Source organism: Schistocerca gregaria, chromosome 7 (assembly GCF_023897955.1).
Source record: "Schistocerca gregaria isolate iqSchGreg1 chromosome 7, iqSchGreg1.2, whole genome shotgun sequence".
Taxonomy (NCBI): Eukaryota; Metazoa; Arthropoda; class Insecta; order Orthoptera; family Acrididae; genus Schistocerca; species Schistocerca gregaria.
This window is the reverse complement of record NC_064926.1, coordinates 135868935-135891633: the sequence shown is the minus strand read 5'-3', so window position 1 is coordinate 135891633 and position 22699 is coordinate 135868935. Positions and strand designations below refer to the sequence as shown.

Sequence of the window (22699 nt, the reverse complement as noted above, 5' to 3'; positions counted from 1 at the left end):
TGTAGGACACTTTCTCAGAACAGGCTGATTCTTGCAAGGCGAGAAAAGCAACCCACCAATGCCAATAAAGCTATTTATTCACAATTATAGCATCTTTAGTGGTTTTGAACCATACATTGTTTTTCATATGCTTCTGGATGCAGATTTGTTGATGTTAACATTAGCTTTCAGCTCTTTATTCCTTTTTGTGGCTAAAGTTCCTTCTCAATACCACTCCTCAAGTGTAAAGAATGTGAGAAATAGCACATTTAACTATAACTGTTCTTAATAGGAGATAAATAGAATGTAAACAAATCTTTGAGGTAGACCTGTTCTTCTTATGGGTTACTTATGTCACAATCCCACAACATTGTTTTGCTGTGTTTGCTGCTTGTGTTTGTCACACACTCATCAAAACGCCTTTGTTAAATGGAAGACTGTACACAAGTTGGTAATATAAGAAAATAACAGTGCCAAAGCTTGTCTCTCTCACAGACGATACAATGAGTACATTGATGTTATAGCAGAAAATTTGCAGATCGTCTGTATTGAGGGCCTACTAAATAATCACCTAAGAGACGACAATTTGCATAAAAACATTGACCAAAGGATTCCAAATTGTATTAGCTCCAAATTTTAAACAGTGAAGTTCTAACAGTCAAGGCTGGTGAAGGAAATTGGGCGGCCACAATGTATGTAATTGACTTTGTTGACTAAAGTAAGGATGTTTTGAATAGTAATAAGGGAATTGAACTTTCTTCTATTATCTTAATTCCAGACCAAAATGAAGATAACTCACAAGATTTGCAATTTCCTCCTAACTGAATGAGAGGTATTTGACTGCATCTGTAAGGACCACATTTCACCTCACCTTCAGTCATAACCTTAAATCCATGAACAAAGTCATCTAGTCAGAACTACTGTTAATTCTAGGGACAGCGCTTCATATAGATTACATAGGAAAGTTCTAGCTTTTCTTAACATCCACTATACCTTTCAAAACAACTTTCCCACAGAGTACAAGATTGTAGTTATTGACAAAATTAAAGATGTGCTCATTCCCCTGACAGCCAGATTAGCTTCACTCAACATTGTAAACATTTGTATCAGTGGCGCCAAAAATATAATCAAAAATAATCTAGGTAAACATAAGAAACAGAGTATGGTAAAAATCTGTGCGCTCATTGAGGTACATGCATCTGTACCCTCATATGTTTCTTTAGTTTTAACAGTATGATAGGGGAGTTTCTGACTTTCCTAAAATGGCAAAAAAGGATCATTTTGACCCCACATTCATCATTTTCATATTTGACTTTAAAAAGTACTTCTTGTAGTGTTTGTTAACCCATAGTTTATTTCTAGTAATCACAACAGTCATTTTCAGTTATAAATAATAGTTACTAATTTATTTGAACAACAGTGTATCATAGAAATTTATTGTTTCCACTGCTAACAAGTTTCTTAACTACAGATTTTAATTTACTAACTATTCATACAATCTTCTAGACATATTTGGCATATTTGGTCCATTTTACTATCACATGTGTTTTACAAACAGCTCTGTATTACTTCTCACTCAAGTCATTTGAAGCTGCTAGGTGCTCTTAGCACAGTTAATTTCTGTATTACATGCACATTTTCTGCATTCGACTTTGTGGGAGTTTACACAATTTTCGCTTTTTTTGTTGCCTTTACATAGGCTAATTTGGCACTTCTCCTGCTTTCTAGGTGATTTCAGTCCCATATCCTCTTCCTTTGCCTGATGCTCTAGCTGTTTCATTCCCTTTAGTTCATTTGTCAGTTGAAGTATGAACTTCCTCCTTTCCTTTTTCTTGTTTGTTCCAATGTTATAGAAGACCCAATGCAAAACAGTGGTTCAAATGGCTCTGAGCACTATGGGACTTAACATCTATGGTCATCAGTCCCCTAGAACTTAGAACTACTTAAACCTAACTAACCTAAGGACATTACACAACAGCCAGTCATCACAAGGCAGAGAAAATCCCTGATCCCGCCGGAAATAGAATCCGGGAACCTGGGAACAGACACTAAACTGATTTTTAACTTATTGATTCTTTGACATCTCACATTCTACATCAACAGTAACCACTTATCTTTATTTTAAGTCCACTATAAATTTGCTAAGTGGTTTCTGACTGAATTACTTGGACATCCACTACTTATTCTAACTACTACACACAAACGTTCTTAACCTAAGGATAGAGAGAGATGGTAGAGGAGTGAATCTTGAAAAAAGAAATAAAGTCTGACCCAGCTTGGAGTGCACCAGTCGCCACTTGGTATACCAGTGAAAGAGTTGCTGGCTCCCTACATCTCATTTAGTTTATCAGGTGTCTTATTTCTTCACGTTGTACCTCAATGATCCCTTCGTCTGTCTTCTCCCTTGTCATAGTTACTATCATCATCATCTCTCTTATGATTGTTGTAAAACTGTCGACCATTGCCACAGATCCTATATCCATTACTCCCACCTCTACCTCTGTAATTTGGTGGGCCATTAAACTAATTTTGATGGTAATTATTTTCACCTTTGTTCTGATCACGCATCTGGTTGTTTTCCTGTGCATGAATAGTTTCTAATTCCTCCATTACTTCCATTAAAGTGTCTTTATCTTTAATCAGGCTTCTGGATAAGTTTTCTTGCATCCTGCGACTTAACCTCCTTTTAATTGCTGATATCATTATTTCGTCATTCAATGGTTGCTCTAATGTTTCATTCACTTCCCATAGATGCTCAGCAAATTCTCTCAAGCTACCTCTCCATATATTAAGGGACTTGCGATGCAGTAAATCTTCAAGTGTTGCACACTGGTGACTTTTGGACCAGTATTTCTTTACAAACTCTTTCTCAAACTGACTGCAGCTGGTAACTTCTTCTTTCTTCCTACCTCCCCAGGTGAAAGCTTCACCCTCCATTCTGTCTATTGCGAACTGAATTTTATCTGCATCTTGTAAGTGTGTTGGGAGAACTTCCTGTGACCACTTAGCAAAATATCATTGGATGCAATGCCCCTTTAGGTTTATATTTTTGCCCCATGTGGGTCTGGGTGTACCTACTATCAGCGTTCACTAATATAACGACATTGCCTTCCCCTACTGTTAAGGTGGCACTCTCTTCAATTTTAGTTTCTAGCTGCTGGACTCCCTCCTGAAACTGTTTGATCTCATTTGTGACTATATGTATTACAGCCTCCTCCAATTTCACTTGTTTGTTTCGAAATTTACCAATATTAACTTGGCACTGCTGTTGTACTTGTACTATGTCTTTAATCTGTTAGTATTGATGTGTTTCAATTTTTTGTATACTGCCTTCCAATTCAGTTTTGACACCCTCAACATCCCCGTAAGCTTTTCCAACTATCTCTGCCTTCATATCGGTCATCTCTTCTCCAAGCTAATCTACCTTCACCTGCAGCTTGTCATCTCTCTCCTTAAGAGCTATTCTCATCTGTTCCTGGAATTCCTGCAGTCCTTTCCTTAAGTTTTTCTGGGTTTCTTTGGTCATCTCTTCTATACGATTATTGATTTCTTTATTTCCTTTCTTGATTTCATCGTTTCCTTTGGAAATCTCTTCTAAACGCTTGTAGATGTCTTCATTTCTTTTAGACATTTCTTCTACATGCTTGTTGATTCCTTGGAGCATCTAGAATATTATTGACTGCAATTCTCCATCCTCTAGACTCAGTTCCTTTCTAATTGATCCAATGGGCTGTTCACTGACATTAAACTACTACCAACTCCTGACTCATCCTTGTCCTCATGCACTATCTCCATTTTGCTAACTACCTCCTCCACAACATTTTCTTTCAGTTCAGGATCCATCCTCAACTACTCACCATGCACAGACAAGGAAAATGATATAACTCCCTAGTAACCCAAACACTTGCTAATTAGCTAATAATGAAATAATGCTTCACTGTATTAGGTTAATCCTGATTGGCAAAACAGACCTATTAGAACACCATAAATTACAGAAGACTACCCAGATCAAATATTAATGACCGCATTTATACACAAAATCTTGAAGTAACATACACACAACAACTTGGGAGACATATAAAGATGCAGTTTACAATAAATAAATAATGCAAATGAGACACTATTCTGTGCTGTACAGCATGAACACACATGCATATTAGCACACCATGCTTCAGAACAAATTCGCAAAAAAAGGTTAAAAAATTTTGTTTTCATATTTCTTGCAATTGCCAAATTTAACTTGAAAGTTTCTTCTGCGTTCTGAAGGTAGTACAATATGGTTTACTATCGTGTCAGTAAATCGGCTTCACTCACCTCTCAATGCTCAGCGAAGTGGAAATGTTTTGACGTTTGAAGTCTCGCTACTAATTGCGTTCGCGTTTCCTCCTCCGGCGCGGCGGTTGTCTGGCGATGCGTTATTGTAGCTGAGTGTGGTGCCGTGTACATAGCGAAGTCCGCGGTGAATCGCGCTGACGCAGTCTTGTAGTTCGGCGGCTGGCGACGGAATGGATCTGCTGTCACGCATATCTCACTGATCGGCGGGCAGGTGGCGCAGGCGTCGTATGTTTTCAGGGTTCGCCACTAGATGTCGAACTCCACGTCATCGTTGTTTCTACTTCAGTCACTTTGCTCCGCTGTAGTCACCGGTAAGTGTGGTACACCTCTGCTTATCCAAATCCTTGCTGTCGCGGCGTGTGGACCTTCTTCACCGCTTCAAATACCTTAGCTAGCCGCTCACAGAGTCTGGGTCACGTCATCCAACAATTAAGCCACAATGAACACTCGCATATGCGGTAACAGTTTATGAGTCCACATCAAATTGGGGATTTACTCTATTCAAAAGATAATTTCAGATACAAAGTCACTTGAAAACATACTCCTAATTCTTTCATAACGGAATTTTAGCTGGATCGCTAGCGATTATACACGAACGCTCCTTTCCTTAGAGTAGGAATTTTACAGTAATTCACGCTGGTTGTCGTTTCCATACTTCAATACATTGTTTATCAACACTGCTTTTGTCACTTAAACTCGTAAAAACAAATTGTTTACTGTATCTCAGTCACTTTTGCACTGTATTGTTTCAGTAATGTGCTTCGTTCCTGCGATTTCTAATTTCACCATAAATACGTTATTTTACATTGTTGCTAGTTGAAATACTCTAATTTTAGTCACGGTAACGACAGTACCGGATTATTCTTGCACTAAAATCGTCCGATAAATGCAAATGTCTTTCCACTGAAACCAAAAAAATGGTTCTTAATAAACCATTGTTCAGATCCGAAGATTGCAACTGTCTTTGGCAAAGGAACCAAGGTGAAACACCCCAGTTTTGTCCTTTATTGGGTTTTGTGTGATTTACCGAAGCCGCCAAACAGTTAATTATTATAATTATATGACCGTGTGCTTAATGGATGAAAGGCTCTCGGCTTTTATGCTGTGGTTTCGGGGGTATTTCAACCGAGTGCAGCTGTTCTGAGACTGAATAGTTAATGATTGAAAGTTTGTCTATTATTAAAGACCATAAAGGTTGCGAAGTACAAACTGATATGTATTTTCTACTAACACACAAATTCTGAGGCAGCTGCTACATTTGCCTTACATGTTTAATTACGGTTATATCTTTTATTGGTTGCTGATTTTAAGTATTTCGTCACACGCAATGATGATGGTTAACATTCACAACAATCCTCACTGCAATCCATGGTTGTTGCTGGCCGATGCGGTTAATGCGAAACACGTAATTCGGCATTTGTCACTGTTGGTGATCTGAAGCGATGAAGAAGGTCCACACGCCGCGACAGCAAGGATTTGTATAGCAGAGGTGTACCACACTGACCGGTGACTACACTCATGAATCGGTATCGATGAGGGTCAACACCACGATGATCAGGGGGACGCGCTCATTTGTCATACTCCGGTGAATTTACCGTTTACTACTCACTCGGCACATCCACCATTGATACCATACTCAGCTCCACCACCATTCTTGCCTGTATTCGCAGTACTACCGCTCAACACTAATCTCACTGCCTCCTGCAGCACTCAACAATCGACTCCTGTCTGCTATCGACCTGGGTGTCGGATACTAATATGTTTGTGGGATCACGGATCCCTCACAGAATGAAAGAAAAACGCATGGCAGGTGTCATTTTGACCCCTTCCATCATTCTAGTGCTAGTGAAAAAGTATACAAACAAAAAGATGGGTTGGCAATTGGTGGCTGCCTAGGTGGGATTTCAGGTGACGTTTATGTAGACCATTTAGAGCAATCGTTTTCGAAAGCTGAAAATTACATCAACAGTAAAATCAGATACAACAAAAGTGTTGATACATTCATTCTCTTTGGTGGCACTTATGAGGTAACTGACACATTAGCAACAATTTGAGCAGCAGGCACCAACGCATTAAATTCACCAATGGCCATGAGACAAATAACAGCATCAAATTGTTAGTTTTACAAATCTCCAGCAAAAATCATAATATATATCAACAAAGCACTGATTCTTGCAACAACAGTTCATGTTATCATCCCGACCAGTGTAAGATGGTATATTTAAAGTCCCCATTGAATCACCCACATAAAATTTTGCTTGAACCATTTGAGCAACACAAATAAATAACCATTAAAACCATAGTCTTAAATAATGAACGTTGTGCTGCCATGACAGACAAACTCTCACAAAAAAGAAAAGAAAAACTAGACAACAAAGCTTCTCACCAGCATCCACACAGTTACAACTAAATGCAGTAGAAAGCAATAGATAACAGATTGCTCTTCTTTTTTAGGTAGCAAATCCTACAAAATAGCAATCTAAAAATATGAACATTAAGGTAAAGTTGCTCACAAACAGCAAACTTCAGCAGCGTGCCATTCGGACCTCAAGAAATAACAAACACCTCCCCCATATGAAAAATAGGGCAGATAGAGACTCAGACGCCCAAGTTTCCCTTCCTAATATAGAGGACAAACTGGATGAAGCTTCGAGACACAGTTCAAAGAACATTTACTTGCTCTATGTTTAAACGTATTTCAGAATCCAAATTCCCAGTGCACGTAACCCTCAACCTTCATTGCTACAGACTCACAATCTCAAAATGTCACTCTTTGACGAAATTACATTCTCAGTGTGTTAGAATAAGGAACCGGTGGTTTACGGTTGTTCGTTACAGAATAATTGCATTTCCTTCGGTATATTACCTCCATATATGTCTGTAACTGAATTTCTCTGAAAATATCTAGACCACAATGTACATGTCGTTGGTGTGCGCCGTGGGCCTTGTTCAGAAAAGTAGTTGTGCTGCTATTTTCATTAAGGTAGTGATAATGTAAGGAATGAGGAGATTCTGCTCAGAATCAGAGAGGAAAGGAATACGTGGAAATCACTGATAAGGAGAAGGCACAGAATGACAGGACATCTGTTAAGACGTGAGGGAATGACTTGTATGGTACTGGTGGGAGCTGTAGAGGGCAAAAACTGGAGAGGAAGACACAGTTTGGAACACATCCAGCAAATTATTGAGGGCGTATGTTGCAAGTGGTACTCTGAGATGAAGAAGTTGGCAAAGCAGAGGAATTTCTGGCTGGCCGCGTCAAACCAGTCAGAAGACTGATGACAAAAATGTGATACAAATGTAATGGCAGTTAAAACGAAGAACAATTACTCTGGAACGAGGCACTGGAGAAAAACCTCTGAAAATTTTTTTGGAACATAGTTACAGGAAAACAGTGATCTGTTAGTAATATAACTTATTTATTAAACACAGTCATGGTCGTATACAAGGTGTCTTATATGACTCATAGGTTTTTCATGTACTATCCTACACAAGACACTATCATGGAGCTAATTCCTTGGTAAATGTAGCAGTGTATCACGAAGAAACACTTTGGTTTACATTAGGCTATTGACTATGTCCCTTTCGTGCCAGGAATTATAACAATTTGTTTCATATGTTTTATTTCGTCTGAATCGTTCTTCTTCCTCTATACTCTTTCATTTCTCTTTTTACATATTTTTGGTCATCTGTATTGTGAATGGTTTGATGTAGCTCACCATAAATGTTTCTCCTGGACTAGCCTCTTCATTTCAAAGTATCACTTACTGAAGACTTTCTCAACTATTCGTTCAATCCTCTTTAGTCTCGTCTTTCCCTACAATATTTGCCTTCCACAGCCATCTAAGGTACCGTGGAATTACTTCTTGACGTCTTAACCCCCTAATACGAAATAATTTTTTGTTACACTGAACACCACTGGAGTCTTTGGGGACCCCACTAGAATAAATCTTTTGTTAAGGATAATTTCAATAAGTGTTGGATGTAATCACAGTCCTTATATTTTTCCTTGTTCTAAGTCTTGATGGTAGAGGCATGAAAATGAATGAAAGTGCACATTATTTTTAATAATTCATTTCAGCAAATGGTACAAATAATTCTGATAAAACTACAAATGTCTTGTTTCAAACTCCAAAGTGACAATTTTGAAACGTTACATTTAAGGCAAGAAAATTCAGAGTGATTTTTACATGCAAATCATCCTCATTTGGAACACTTATCATTGTATTTTATGTTCACAGAGCTCTCACAAAATGGACACCGATCTCGTTTTTTCGTGTGTGGTGTTGATAAAAGTACTAGGGAGGTAATACTATCAAGTTTTTTTTGCCAATGTGTTGCTTTCCTCAACCCATGAGGTATGCACGTCTTTTGTATTTAGTCCTTTAAGCCTACCCTGGTGTGACATGCACCCATATAATAAATGCATTCAGTGCATTAAGATCAGTCACGCTGTAAAAGGATGTCGTCCTCTTCGTAGTGTATGGCATAACCAGCTTGTCCATTCTATCTACTCCTGACTTTGTTTTATTATAGTACAGAATAATTATTGGCTTCCATTCTTCATGATCTCTAATGAATTGCACTGAAGCTATAACTTTGCCCTTTTATGAACAATAAGAAACTGTTGATGCATGGTCTTGGAACTTAAACATGGATGAACATTTGGCGCGCTCTCAGGTCTCAGAGAAAGTTTCTGGTAGTTCTCCTTTATTTCTTGTAATTGTTGCTAAAGTACGAGATCGATTTTCAGAAGTGCTCTGAAGGCTTGGAAAATAATTGTCAGCTGTTACATTTCTGCCGTTGCTTTATAAGCCTTTCAATGTACCTAAAGCAATTCTCTTACCTCGATCGACTCCGCATGATTCATTATCTTGTCGACCAGTGTAAATCTGCGGACTGGGAATGTAAAATATTGCAGTATTACATACAGCTCATAATTTCAATCTGTATTTTCCTGGTTTTTAAGGAATATATTCACAGAAATGTACAGCGACCACGAACTATTACAAGCTTCTATGTTACGCCAAATTAGAGGTTAATAAACTTTGTTCTTCCCTAGAAATAAGTGAAAAGCTTATTGTATGATTTTTGTGTTTTTTATTGCGAGTTTCGTTGAGCCTGGTACGGGGTGGTTTGTTTATTTGGTTTATAAGTTGAAATGTTTGGTAATTTTGTGCAATTTTTGCATACCATTGCCATTTGAAGGGCCTGTAATCTACAGGTGAGTATAGCCAGAAAGCCATGGAGAACATGCTGCTGAACAACCTTCAGTCCACATGTCCACAGTTCAGCACGTTTAACGGATTTGTGTGTTCTGGCAAGAGTTCACACTCACAAGTTATAGGCATAAGAGTGATGAAAATCTCATCTCTCGCCACAAAAATCGGCTAGTAGCAGTTTGTTACTTAATACTACCCACACACAAAAACAGTTATATATACACATCAAAACACAAATCAACATGTTGTTACATGTATGTATACAAACTTGTGAGAAAATTTACGACTTTATCAAATTTAGCATATGTTTAGAATCAGGAGCTGCTATTTCCTAAAATGTTTTAGTTTGCCATTTTATTCACTCGAAACCAAAATGCTTACAAACACTACACACGGAAAACTAGGTATTCACTTACGAATTTACAGATCATTGATGGTGTAGTATAGATCACTTACTCTGGTAGAGGGGATGAAGTCATTACGGTGAGTGCTTTTCTCGCCACTCTGCTCATTTACAAGGGAAAAGGTAGGTGTTACTTTGGTCAGGTCCTCCTCACCACAAACTACTCGCTCACACAATGTCTCCACGTCTCGGAGAAACAGGTAACACGTCTAAGCTTCTGTTCTCTTTCTACGCCAAACGAGGACAAAATAAACAAAATAAACTGAGCTACCGAAGCATTCTGGAATCATCCCCCAGGCTGTGGCTAAGCCATGTCTCCGCTATATCCTTTCTTTCAGGAGTGCTAGTTCTGCAAGGTTCGCAGGAGAGCTTCTGTAAAGTTTGGAAGATAGGAGACGAGATGCTGGCAGAAGCGGAGATGTGAGTAAAGGCCGTGAGTTGTGCTTCGGTAGCTCAGTTGGTAGAGCACTTGCCTGCGAAAAGCAAAGGTCCCGAGTTCGAGACTCGATCGGGCACACAGTTTTAATCTGCCAGGAAGTTTCATATCAGCGCACACTCCGCTGCAGAGTGAAAATTTCATTCTGAAAATAAATCTTATTTTCTTACTCACTCAAATAACTGAAAAGATGTAAGAGACGGATTTCTTCTCTTTCAAGTAAACCTTCTGTTTCAAGATTATTGTTATTACAGCCGGTTGCGGTGGTCTCGCGGTTAAGGCACTCAGTCTGCTACGGTCGCAGGTTCGAATCCTGCCTTGGGCATGGATGTGTGTGATGTCCTTAGGTTAGTTAGGTTTAAGTAGTTCGAAGTTCTAGGGGACTGATCACCACAGATGTTAGGTCCCATAGTGCTCAGAGACATTTTAACCATTTTTTATTGTTATTACAACATATAGCCTTCAAAATACACAAGACTATTAATGGTGTCTTACGTCCTTTCTGACTGCAGAGCCTGATTCACTAACTCTGCTGTTTACAAAACTCTTTACGTGTCTTTAAATATGGTGTGCCCCTCTGACGTTTAAACTGTCGTATTCTGATTAGTTTGCATTGATTTATTGTTACAATAGTTGTTCCGTTATTTCGTAATGCTGAGTAACCTCAGCGAGCTTGTATCTTTATGTGGATCAGTTAGCATATGAATCAGCTTTCTACAATTTATTTCCTTGCATCGGTTACTCTGCGTTTTTGTTACTTCCGTTAAAAGCTGTTTGTATCACATTTACATTTATCAATAAGCTACATGTCTTAATCATGTTACCTGTCCGTATTATTATCTGTGTTTCTCTATATGTATACATTTAAATTAATCGTTTAACTTACAGTAACTACACTCATTTTTAAAACAGTTCTTGAGATGTGACAGATATCAGTATTATTCCTCTCCATTTCCATTACTCCATTATGTCAGTCAACTAACCCAATTACACCTCACTTCCGTTTTGAATGGGTAATCCTAATGAACTCCTTTCCATGTTCCAAATGTCTGCATGATAAATACAAGATTTTTCTCGCTAATTGTGATTTTCAGATATTGCAGCCCGCTCGTACTGTTATCATCTGTGCTGTTGCCTGAAGCTGCAGAGTGAAAATCTCATTCTGGAAACATCCCCTAGGCTGTGGCTAAGCCATGTCTCATCAATATCCTTTCTTCCAGGAATGCTAGTTCTGCAAGGTTTGCAGAAGAGCTTCTGTGAAGTTTAGAAGGTAGGCAACGAGGTGCTGGCGGCACTGAAGCTGTGAGGACGGGTCGTGAGTCGTGCTTGGGTAGCTCAGTTGGTAGAGCACTTGCCCGTGAAACGCAAAGGTCCTGAGTTGGAGTCTCGGTCCGGCACACAGTTTTAATCTGTCAGGAAGTTTCTTATCAGCGCACACTCCGCTGCAGAGTGAAAATCTCATTCTGGAAGACACCACTTACGCTGGAACCGAACATCCAGGTCTTTTTCCTACTCGACCGTATTAACTTACATTTTTCTACATTTAGAACTAGCTGTCATTCATTACACCAAGTACTTTTTGTCTAAGTCACCTTTTACTCTCCTACAGTCACTCAACTTCGACATCTCCCCGTACACCAAAGCATCATCAGCAAAGAACAGCAGATTGCTGGCCACCCTGTCCGCCAGATAATTTAGGCATATAGGGAATAACAGCGGTCCATATTCTCCTGCATCACTTCCTTCCGTTCCTTCCCCTGTTGCCAAGTTCCTGTTCTCCAAGATTGTTGAACTGTCATCTCATTTTACATACTGAATTATCGGATCAATTGTCTCATACATAATCTCTTCATCTTCTGCTTGCGACGATGCACGTATACCCAAACTGTTGGCGTTGGTCTCTGTTCACTGGTCCACACTTAAGCTACACTCAGAACTAGCATTGCCCTTTTCAGATTTTCTAACTTCTCTACAGCAGTCAAAATTCAGATATTCCACCATCCGACTGGCAATATGTTATTCTGCCGTTGATTATTGACTCTTTTTCTCAAGGTTGTTTTCTGCTTTGGGAGGCCTCTGCCAGTGATCCGACTGGAGGACTAATCCGGAATCGTTTGTCAACATGGATATCATCGTGATACTATTTCACTTGATGGCCAAATGTCATGTCTTCTTCTTGCGTTACGGCCTCTGTAGGACCACAGGTAGCCCCTTCGTGGACTGATTTTCCTCTTCTTCTCCTAGAACCTCTTCATTCTTTCTCTTCTTCTCTCCCGCTCTTCTTCCGAGATCTTCAGTTTCCGTTTCTCCTGTCGGCTCCACTGCTGACGCTCTAATCTTTTCCTGTATTCCTCTCTGTCATTGATCTTTTGGGACAGTATTTTTCTCTCTTCTTTCTCTAGTTGTTCTGCCCCATTTCTTCCTAGTGTCGCCGTCTCAGCAGCATATAATACTGCATTCCTCACAGTTGCCTTGTAGAGGCGTATCTTTGCCTCTGTGTATATATTCTTGTTATTGCATATGTCTCTCGTCATGCAGAAGGCTGACTTCATCATCTTTATCCTCTCTGTTATTCCCTCCTTGCTCCTGTTCCTTCCTGTTATAAATTCTCACAGATATTTGAATTCTTCCACCATTTGCACAGTGCCTTCCGGTGTTTCCCAGTCAGCAGTGGTATTTAATATCTTTGTTTTGTTATAGGCGATCCTCAGCCCCACCTTTCTGGCTGCCTTACTTAAGTTGTCGAGTTGTGTCTTAGCGTCTTCTTCCGTCTCACTTACTATTGCTATGTCGTCTGCAAAGGCTAGGCAGTCCACTTGAGCCCTGTTGTCATTTTTGTCCCCCCACATGGGTCTTTGGTAATACCATTTCCTCGTTTATTGCTCTCCACTGCCTGATGACTTCGTCCAGTGCTATATTGAACAATGGATGCACATGACAGATTTCAATGCAGTAATTTCCATATTTATGCTATTACTGTTTGCTGAATCGTCGGGATGTTAGCGGCAGTCTCGCACAGCAAGGGCAAGAACTAACCTTGAAACGCTGTACGCTCCCCCTCCCTCTTTGACAAAGCCACTGGCTGAACAATGGTAAGAGCTTGCACAAAAAGTCGTCTACCGCCGTCATAGACGTTTTTCATTCAAAGTTTATATAGTGGTTGCGTTAGAGCCCATGAAGAAGGAAGTTTCTATCGCTTGTCTACTCCGCGGTGCTCACAACTCGTTATCTGTAGGATCGGGTAAAGCAGGGAAAAGTTGATGTAAAATGTTTCAGCAGAACAATTTTGCTTTTAAATGAGAAACTAATGAATAATTTATACAGTTAAGAAGAACTGAATGTCATGGTTTATAAGTACTGTGATCACTCTTAGAGTTTGCTACAAAATCAGTGAACTTTCTAGAACGCAATAGAAGAACGCAAAATTGAATAACTTTTAAATGACTTATTTTACGTGGTTAGTGGTAATTACAGAAAGCCTGAATAATTCAAATACGCTGCTGCGCTGCTAGACGCGATGTCGGACAGGTGTCAGGTTTATACAGGACCAGTTTTTCAGGTGATACTTTGAGCAGGTAAACGCAAAGTACCTAAAAATTATCGCTCCTGTTCATTTTTCTCAGAAAATGAGTAATGAATACATGCCAGCGCGCAGCTAGTATTCTTATGTTATTTTTCGTTTTTTGTTGCTAACGACCACGTAATTAAAGTAAACGCAAGGAGTGAAGATATCTAAGAAATAACATAACTGACAACAGTGTGTCGTAGGACGATGTGAAATGAACTTTCGTGAGTCCTTTATGAAGTTTTGGTGTTAAGGTAAGTGAAAAAACAGAATTATCAGGAAAGAAAAAGGAAGCGCAATTGGTTATTGAAATAAGGAGCAGATAAGGTGCTATCAAAAGTTTCGATATGTGGGCCGCTGCGGCGTCTATGCAAACTATCACGTCCCCGATGCTGGTATATAAGCACCGACATATAGTCAAAGGGTTAGTGTGGCATGAACGGAAACTATTTGATTGCTTCTTGTGTTTTAAGACAGATAAATGATTTTAGATGGGATAAATAGAACCATTTACTTTGAGTCCCTGAACACTCGTATATAACGACATTATAAGAGAAGGCAAAATGATTTTTTTTTTCAGTGCGTTATACCCTTGCTCAGTGCACTAGTCTGCAAAACAGAAATATGAATCAGCTTCCACATCAGATACGTAGAGGTGGGCTTTAGACTAATGTCACAAGTAAGTATTAGTGTCGTAAAAAGTCTACATACTATCACTAGAGTAAGCTGCAGCGTTGACCGACTGAATGAAATGTTCTTGCAAGAGGCAGAATGCTTTTTTTTTTTTTTTTGACTTCCCACGAATTGACGACAAGCAATCAAGAGACCCTGTATCTTCAGATATGGTGCTCCAGTAGTATACGAATAAAGTATAATTTCAGTCTGCTTAGTATTATAGTAATACCTCAATATTTCATTTATATATATTTAGACATAGTTCACCCAAGGTTTTTTAAATTTCACCCAGCCAAACTTAAATCAGTTTTCAGCTGACGAGTGGAAAATACTGTTGGTAATTAGAAGGAACTCAGGAAGGGCACGCTAGACGTTACCTGAGCTTAAGAAACGAGAATAGCAAACAAACAGCGATGTTTCTTGCATCTGTAGTGCATATGTAGAGGCCAAGAAGTTGCAACTGCTGTGACCAAATGTGCTTAGAATAAATAGGGAATAAGACAGTGAAAGTAGAAATAATTTAGAAACTTTCATTGTCACTTTAAAGCCGATTCATTGGTATATGTTCATGTTAGAATTAGTAATTCCCTGCATTGTGTGTATGGTTTCGGTAATTACCGTAGAAAGTGAACTGTGAAAAGAACTGATGTTGATTCAAGATTTATGGGGAAAAATATTTGTGTTCAAATGAGTGAAGTAGAAATTGTGCATGTAAGTGAGGCGGAAATTGTGGAATGCTTTTTGGGTAAACGGACAGAAAAATTGAGTCGTGGAAGAGAAAAGGAAAGACAAGAGGGCAAGTGGGGGAGGGAAAGGGAAAGACAAAGAAGAGGAAGGAGAGAGAGGAGAGACAAGTGAGAAGAAATCATTTGATGAATTCACACAAACTAAGAAATAATAGTTTTAATCAACAATCAATGGCAATAGATAAAAATGTGGTAACACTGAATGCTTCATTAGCGGAGCTTTCTAGGAGCAGTAGAATCGAGGTGATATTAAAAATTTGCTAGAAGAAGCCGAATTATGCTATAGCGAATGTGAAAGTATCAAAAGAGCATTAGAGTCCCTAGATCAGAAGTTCCAGTCCTAAGCGAAGGAGGGGAAGCTGAAAGATGAAGGGACTATATAGAGGGTCTACACAAGAGAGATGAACTTGAAGGCAACACTGTAGACACGAAAGAGGGTGTAGATGAAGATGAGATGGGTGATATGATAGTGAGATAAGAATCTGACAGAGCACTGGAAGGCCGAATTCGAAACAACATTCCCTAAGAATTATTGATTGAGACGTGGCAGACCACTTCTGTCTGATGTGAAACACGTATGAGACAGGCGAAATACCTTCAGGCTTCAAGAAGAATTCAATAATTCCCATTAAAAAGAAAGCATATGCTGATAGGTGTGAATAATACCGAACTCTCATCTTAATAAATCATGGTTGTAAAATAATAACGGCGATTCGTTACAGAAGAATGGAAAAACTGATAGAACCTGTACTCGGGGAATATCAGTTCAGCTTCTAGCGATATGGAGGATCACTTGAGGCAATACTGAGACTACAACTTACCTCAGGCGATAGGCAAAAGAAAGGTAAATTTCCGTTTATAGAAATTGTAGACTTAAAGCTTTCAAGAATGTTAGTGGGCTGACAGGGCTCGTTATGGCGAGTAGTGGATCACCAATGTCGTCTGTGATGACGTCATTGATGACGTCCTCGATGACATCATCGTTGAGTCATGCGATTTTAACACCACCATCCCCATCCCCTACTGACAAGAGCCAATTGTCCCATCTGTAAAATGGCAAGCATATTTGGTGAAACTATATGAAGTCACAATTCACCTCTTACCTGTCAGGCTATTGACATAACAGTGTGGAACTGTCGGCATCTAGCACTGGTTGTGAGGTGTCACAATCCTGCTCCTACGTGTTGATCTATAACAGTGTGGAATTCTGGCACACTTGCCCAGACTTGGGAGAGGTTCTATGTCGCCAGTGTCCAATTTCCAGAATACGACAAAGGATGTTGGTGCAGGTCCAGCTCTGTGTAGGGTTTCCTTAAGCTACAGTTCACTTAAATGTGTATGTTCACTACTTTTCCAAACACAACTTTCGAGTCGTTCGATAGGTGACTATATTTAAATAAACACTAGCAGGAATAGACCCTCTGGACATGTCCCCGAACTCAACTTATTTCCCTCAGTTAGTGTCCAAAGCTAACAAATATCTTATCTGGGGGAGCTCCCCATTCTGCAAGTGCAATTTTTGTGAGTAGCGTATCACCACACCGGTGGAAAAGTAAGCCGCTACAAACCTCTGTGGTCGCTACTTATAACAGTGTACAATTCCGGCACACCAACGCAGACCTGAAATACTGGCTGCGTCCTACTGTAACATCAGCATTTCAGCAATTATCACCGTAAGTTTAAGTTTGGAATGTCGTACAGCATATATCTGTTTTCTGACCTACTTGAAATGCCTCTCGAAGTCACTGCTTCTCCTGTCTCTAAGTCTAGATCTCTCCATCTGAGTCTTTGTAAGAATCCAAGCTCTAAACACTGGAATGAGGTTCACCCTCTTACGGCATTACATTTTAAACAATTCAGCCCCCCCCCCCCTCCACAGCAGCTACCATAGGTTCAGAATGTTAAGGAAATCCACTTAACCACGGTTTAAAATAACGGGAAGTCTTGTGTCTGTCAAACTGTAGAGCACTTCTCCTATCTGATGCCCCTGCATGGTTGTCACTGTCATGTTTAGGTGGAGGAGGTGAAGTATACACTTGCAGCGTTATTAAAACAAACACCACACAGAGTTCAGCGTCACAGTACGGCCGTCATTAGGCTAATGTGCAAAGCAGTGCTGATTCCCGCTACCAACAACACTAGGGACTGCGCAGCGCTGTGCAAAACTCCAAGGCTGCGTTCGGTTGACAAGTCCTGGCACTGAATGCTGGAGGACTTAACGATGTAGCGCCACGGACTCATCCGCTTTCACCTCCAGGTACAGAGCAGCTGGCGCCACGGCGTACAGAGAGCATCGTTCGCCTACAGGGTTCTACAGACTGCGTGCTCAGATTTCGCCGACCTCCACATGACGTCACACGGTTCCATGTAAGCAACAAACAACACATGCTGAATTTTTGCATTGGAGACATGGAATATCCGTGGGCAGAAACTCATGAATTCACTCACAATCCCCCAATAAGCACTCGTATTCATCTCATGATATACGGTTTAGGAATTATATTTAACACGTAGAAATTAGTGAATATAGACCAAAATTACAATATTTTTACGCAAATCGGAGAATTTCCGTATCAAATCTATCTTCTGTCTAGAGCTGACGTATGCATCAAAGAATCAAATGTAAATACTTATTCAGCAAATGACACATGACGGCAACAAAATGTGTGTAGAGGCAAACGAACATTGTACAGACAACACTAGATCCTACGTTGAAATCAACAAATATATACTACAAAAATATACAATTTTCCACGCAAACAGGTGAAATTCCACGTGAAAATCAGACTTAAAATCAGACGCGCCCATAGGATTTCCAAATAGTAGTAGAGGACATACGTACAAGAATTCATTCATTTCCTCGTAAAAATGAACGTGTGTAAAATAGGGGCCAAACGTCACAAATCTACTGAAAGTGCGTAGAGGTGCCGTATCTAGTGTCGTGGCAACATACATAGCTCCTGGAGCTTGTAATATATGAAGAATAACAAAAAATCGGAAATCAAAAAATTGGTTCAAATGGCTCTGAGCACTATGGGACTTAACTTCTAAGGTCATCAGTCCCCTAGAACTTAGAGCTACTTAAACCTAACTAACGTAAGCACATCACACACATCCACGCCCGAGGCAGGATTCGAACCTGCGACCTTAGTGGTCGTGCGGTTCCAGAGTGGAGCGCCTAGATCGTCTCGGCCACCCCGACCGGCTCGGAAATCAACACAGCAGATTCAGTGCCATATATATTGGAGTAGGAGGCAGAACTGATTCCAGACAAGCTATGTGGTGCATTGACAGTGGAACAGAAAACTTTACAAGGGTAAAATACATCATTGGACACCAAAAGTTTATAATTACCCGAAGGTATGAAACAGAATCCGATTACTAAATTTGTATTGAATTAGAGTTCGGAAACTATGGTATGTTCTGGGCATCTCCTTTAAATTGTCGTCAGCGGAATTGTGACGAAAAAACAAGGTTTCATGAAGGTAACAGTTTGTTCCACTCTCATTCATGAAATTTCAGCATGAGAGCTACCAATTCCAGACACCAGACCACACCTCATTTCAACACGAGGAACAGTCACCAGATCAAACCACTCCATGTATTTAACACTGGCTTGAAGCTAAGAGCGCTAAAATTACACCGAGCAGGTCAGGAACGCTAAAATTATACTGTATTCTTACACATACTTGGCAACTTAGTGGATGAGTGGTTTCAGATCTATTCGCTATAGATTGAGTGTCACCACAGCGATCCATGTTGCACAGTACAACTGCACACAGGTGCACCACAACTGAACGCTTAACGTTTTTTGACGGAGGCAAATACACATTCTCTCACTGACCCATATGCAGATGTAGCAGCAAAGAAGAGGCCAAACCACTCATCTCTTTCCGTCTATCTCTCTCAATATGTGTATCGAGAAAATCAAGAAATGCACAGTGACGTTGCTGATGGCGAACAGTTCCCTTCTTCTACACGACATTTCTACACAAAAGGCAGTCACCAGTGCCAGATGCTAGACCCCATCTCTCCCCGTATTTAACACCTACCAGAAGTCAGGGACGCTAATTATGTGGACTACCAAATGCTTAACGACATAATCGAAGAGCAGTTAAGATCTCTCCCCAGCGACCCAGTTTGGCGATTAGACGAGACACATGCAAACGTCAGGTACCTCCGCACCATACAGCAAACAGAATGTGTACCGTAAACGCATACTAATGCCGTGACTATCATTCCGCTATAGCTGTTCGTGAACTTCTTGCATAAACAGACGTGTGCAGGACAACAACGTTTAACACCCGATCTTATAATATGCTGCAGAACAAGAACAGAACTGAACAATAGATCACCACAATATATCTCTCCCACACGCAATAACTACGGCTAGAGAAACTACTTCAGACGACAGACAGAACCTCATCAAAGTGTTTTACGTTGTACAGTCGTGAACAAAACGAGTGAGACCCCTCGCCTTTCCGTTATGCTGATCTGCACAACTTTAAAGTCTGCTACACAGCATAACATGCAAGGCGACGAAGTGTTACCAACATACTGTGCACAGGCGTGAAAATGAAAAACTATCCGAACTTTGTCAGTTTTGAATCATGTCTATATTAATGCTGATTAATGTGTTAAGCACAACACCTAATTATAAGATATAAATGAAAGAAGAAATGCTAATTAGTATGAATTGTACTAATTAAAATGAATTTCAGCTTATCGAGATAACATAGCTGTTTTAGTAAGACAATGTACCCCAGATCGTTACGAATTAGCAAAATATTATGCGCATTCGGCCGCGAAACGGGCTGTTCAGACCACTCATACTGGATTACCGTTGCGTAAATTTTCTTTACATAAACAGCCGTATCTTTAGATTACGTTCACATAGAAGTTCACTTTTTTACGCAACCAAGGGACCGTATTCCGCAGTAAGTGCGATACATTTCCACTTATTGTGTCTACCCGTTCTCGAGGTAAACGTGTTTCAAGCGTTGGGTAGACAGATAGACAGCCAAAAAAGTGAGACCATTAGGGTTCCATTTTTACCGATTTAGGAGACTAAACCCTAACAACGAAAATAGCTACGACGGTTACTAAAGGTGAGGGCCGCAGAAATAATTCCCCCTACTCTTTATTCGAAGTGTTCTAGTTGCAGTCGATACAACAGCATATTAATCGTAGCCACGCTTTCGATCCAAATCACTTTTACAGGAAAGCAAATAAAATTATTTTCCTATAAATGTGGTAATTCAGTTTCTAGTATTAATGCCACCGCGTTTTAGAAACACTTCGGCTAATGAACATTTCCTTGCTGTGGCGAGCCTAATGGAGAATTTGAAACATTGTAGAATACGTTTGGCAGCTATGTCGCCGTTTATTTCCTGGGGTGGTGCAGAATTATCCTACTAAATTTACTCGCTGATAACAGTAGTTGTATTCCGGAGGTAAAATAGTCCTCCATTCGGATCTTCGGGCGGGGACTACTCAAGAGGATGTCTTTATCAGGAGAAAGAAAACTGGCGTTCTACGAATCGGAGCGTGGAATGTCAGATCCCTTAATCGGGCAGGTAGGTTATAAAATTTAAAAAGGGAAATGGATAGGTTAAAGTTAGATATAGTGGGAATTAGTGAAGTTCGGTGGCAGGAGGAACAAGACTTTTGGTCAGGTGACTACAGGGTTATAAACACTAAATCAAATAGGGGTAATGCAGGAGTAGGTTTAATAATGAATAGGAAAATAGGAATGCGGGTAAGCTACTACAAACAGCACAGTGAACGCATTATTGTGGCCAAGATAGATACGTAGCCCACACCTACTACAGTAGTACAAGTTTATATGCCAAGTAGCTCTGCAGATGATGAAGAAATTAAAGAAATGTATGATCAAATAAAAGAAATTATTCAGATAGTGAAGGGAGATGAAAATATAATAGTCATGGGTGACTGGAATTCGGTAGTAGGAAAAGGGAGAGAAGGAAACGTAGTAGGTGAATATGGACTGGGGCAAAGAAATGAAAAAGGAAGCCCCCTGGTAGAATTTTGCACACAGCATAACTTAATTATAGGTAACACTTGGTTCAAGAATCATAAAAGAAGGCTGTATACATGGAGGAAGCCTGGAGATACTGACAGGTTTCAGATAGATTATATAATGGTAAGACAGAGATTTAGGAACCAGGTTTTAAATTGTAAGACATTTCTAGGGGCAGATGTGGACTCTGACCACAATCTATTGGTTATGACTTGTAGATTAAAACTGAAGTAACTGCAAAAAGGTGGAAATTTAAGGAGATGGGACCTGGATAAACTGAAAGAACCAGAGATTGTACAGAGTTTCAGGGAGAGCATAAGGGAGCAATTGACAGGAGTTGGGGAAAGAAATACAGTAGAAGAAGAATGGGTAGCTTTGAGGGATGAAGTAGTGAAGGCAGCAGAGGATCAAGTAGGTAAAAAGACGAGGGCTAGTAGAAATCCTTGGGTAACAGAAGAAATTTTGAATTTAATTGATGAAAGGAGAAAATATAAAAATGCAGTAAATGAAGCAGGCAAAAAGGAATACAGACGTCTCAAAAATGAGATCGACAGGAAGTGCAAAATGGCTAAGCAGGGATGGCTAGAGGACAAATGTAAGGATGTAGAGGCTTATCTCACTAGGGGTAAGATAGATACTGCCTACAGGAAAATTAAAGAGACCTTTGGAGATAAGAGAACCACTTGTACGAACATCAAGAGCTCAGATGGAAACCCAGTTCTAAGCAAAGAAGGGAAAGCAGAAAGGTGGAAGGAGTATATAGAGGGTCTATACAAGGGCGATGTACTTGAGGACAATATTATGGAAATGGAAGAGGATGTAGATGAAGATGAAATGGGAGATACGATACTGCGTGAAGAGTTTGACACAGCACTGAAAGACCTGAGTCGAAACAAGGCCCCCGGATTAGACAACATTCCATTGGAACTGCTGACGGCCTTGGGGGAGCCAGTCCTGACCAAACTCTACCATCTGGTGAGCAAGATGTATGAGACAGGTGAAATACCATCAGACTTCAAGAAGAATGTAATAATTCCAATCCCAAAGAAAGCAGGAGTTGACAGGTGTGAAAATTACCGAACTGTCAGTTTAATAAGTCACAGCTGCAAAATACTAACGGGAATTCTTTACAGATGAATAGAAAAACTAGTAGAATCCGAACTCGGGGAAGATCATTTTGGATTCCGTAGTAATGTTGGAACATATGAGGCAATACTGACCCTACGACTTATCTTAGAAGCTAGATTAAGGAAGGGCAAACCTACGTTTCTAGCATTTGTAGACTTAGAGAAAGCTTT

At 40.0% G+C, this 22699-nt stretch overlaps 1 protein-coding gene across 1 annotated transcript in view; it reads right to left on the bottom strand.

Annotated features, from left to right (window-relative positions):
- Positions 1-2502: 2502 nt before the first annotated feature.
- The window catches only part of LOC126282329 (golgin subfamily A member 6-like protein 2), a 71316-nt gene continuing 51119 nt past the window's right edge, over positions 2503-22699 (bottom strand). The window contains exons 5-7 of the mRNA XM_049981987.1: positions 3404-3643; positions 3098-3271; positions 2503-2973 (exon numbers count right to left, since the gene is read on the bottom strand). Coding sequence (XP_049837944.1) covers positions 2503-2973; positions 3098-3271; positions 3404-3643 — 885 coding nt within the window. The remainder of the gene's footprint in view (positions 2974-3097; positions 3272-3403; positions 3644-22699) is intronic.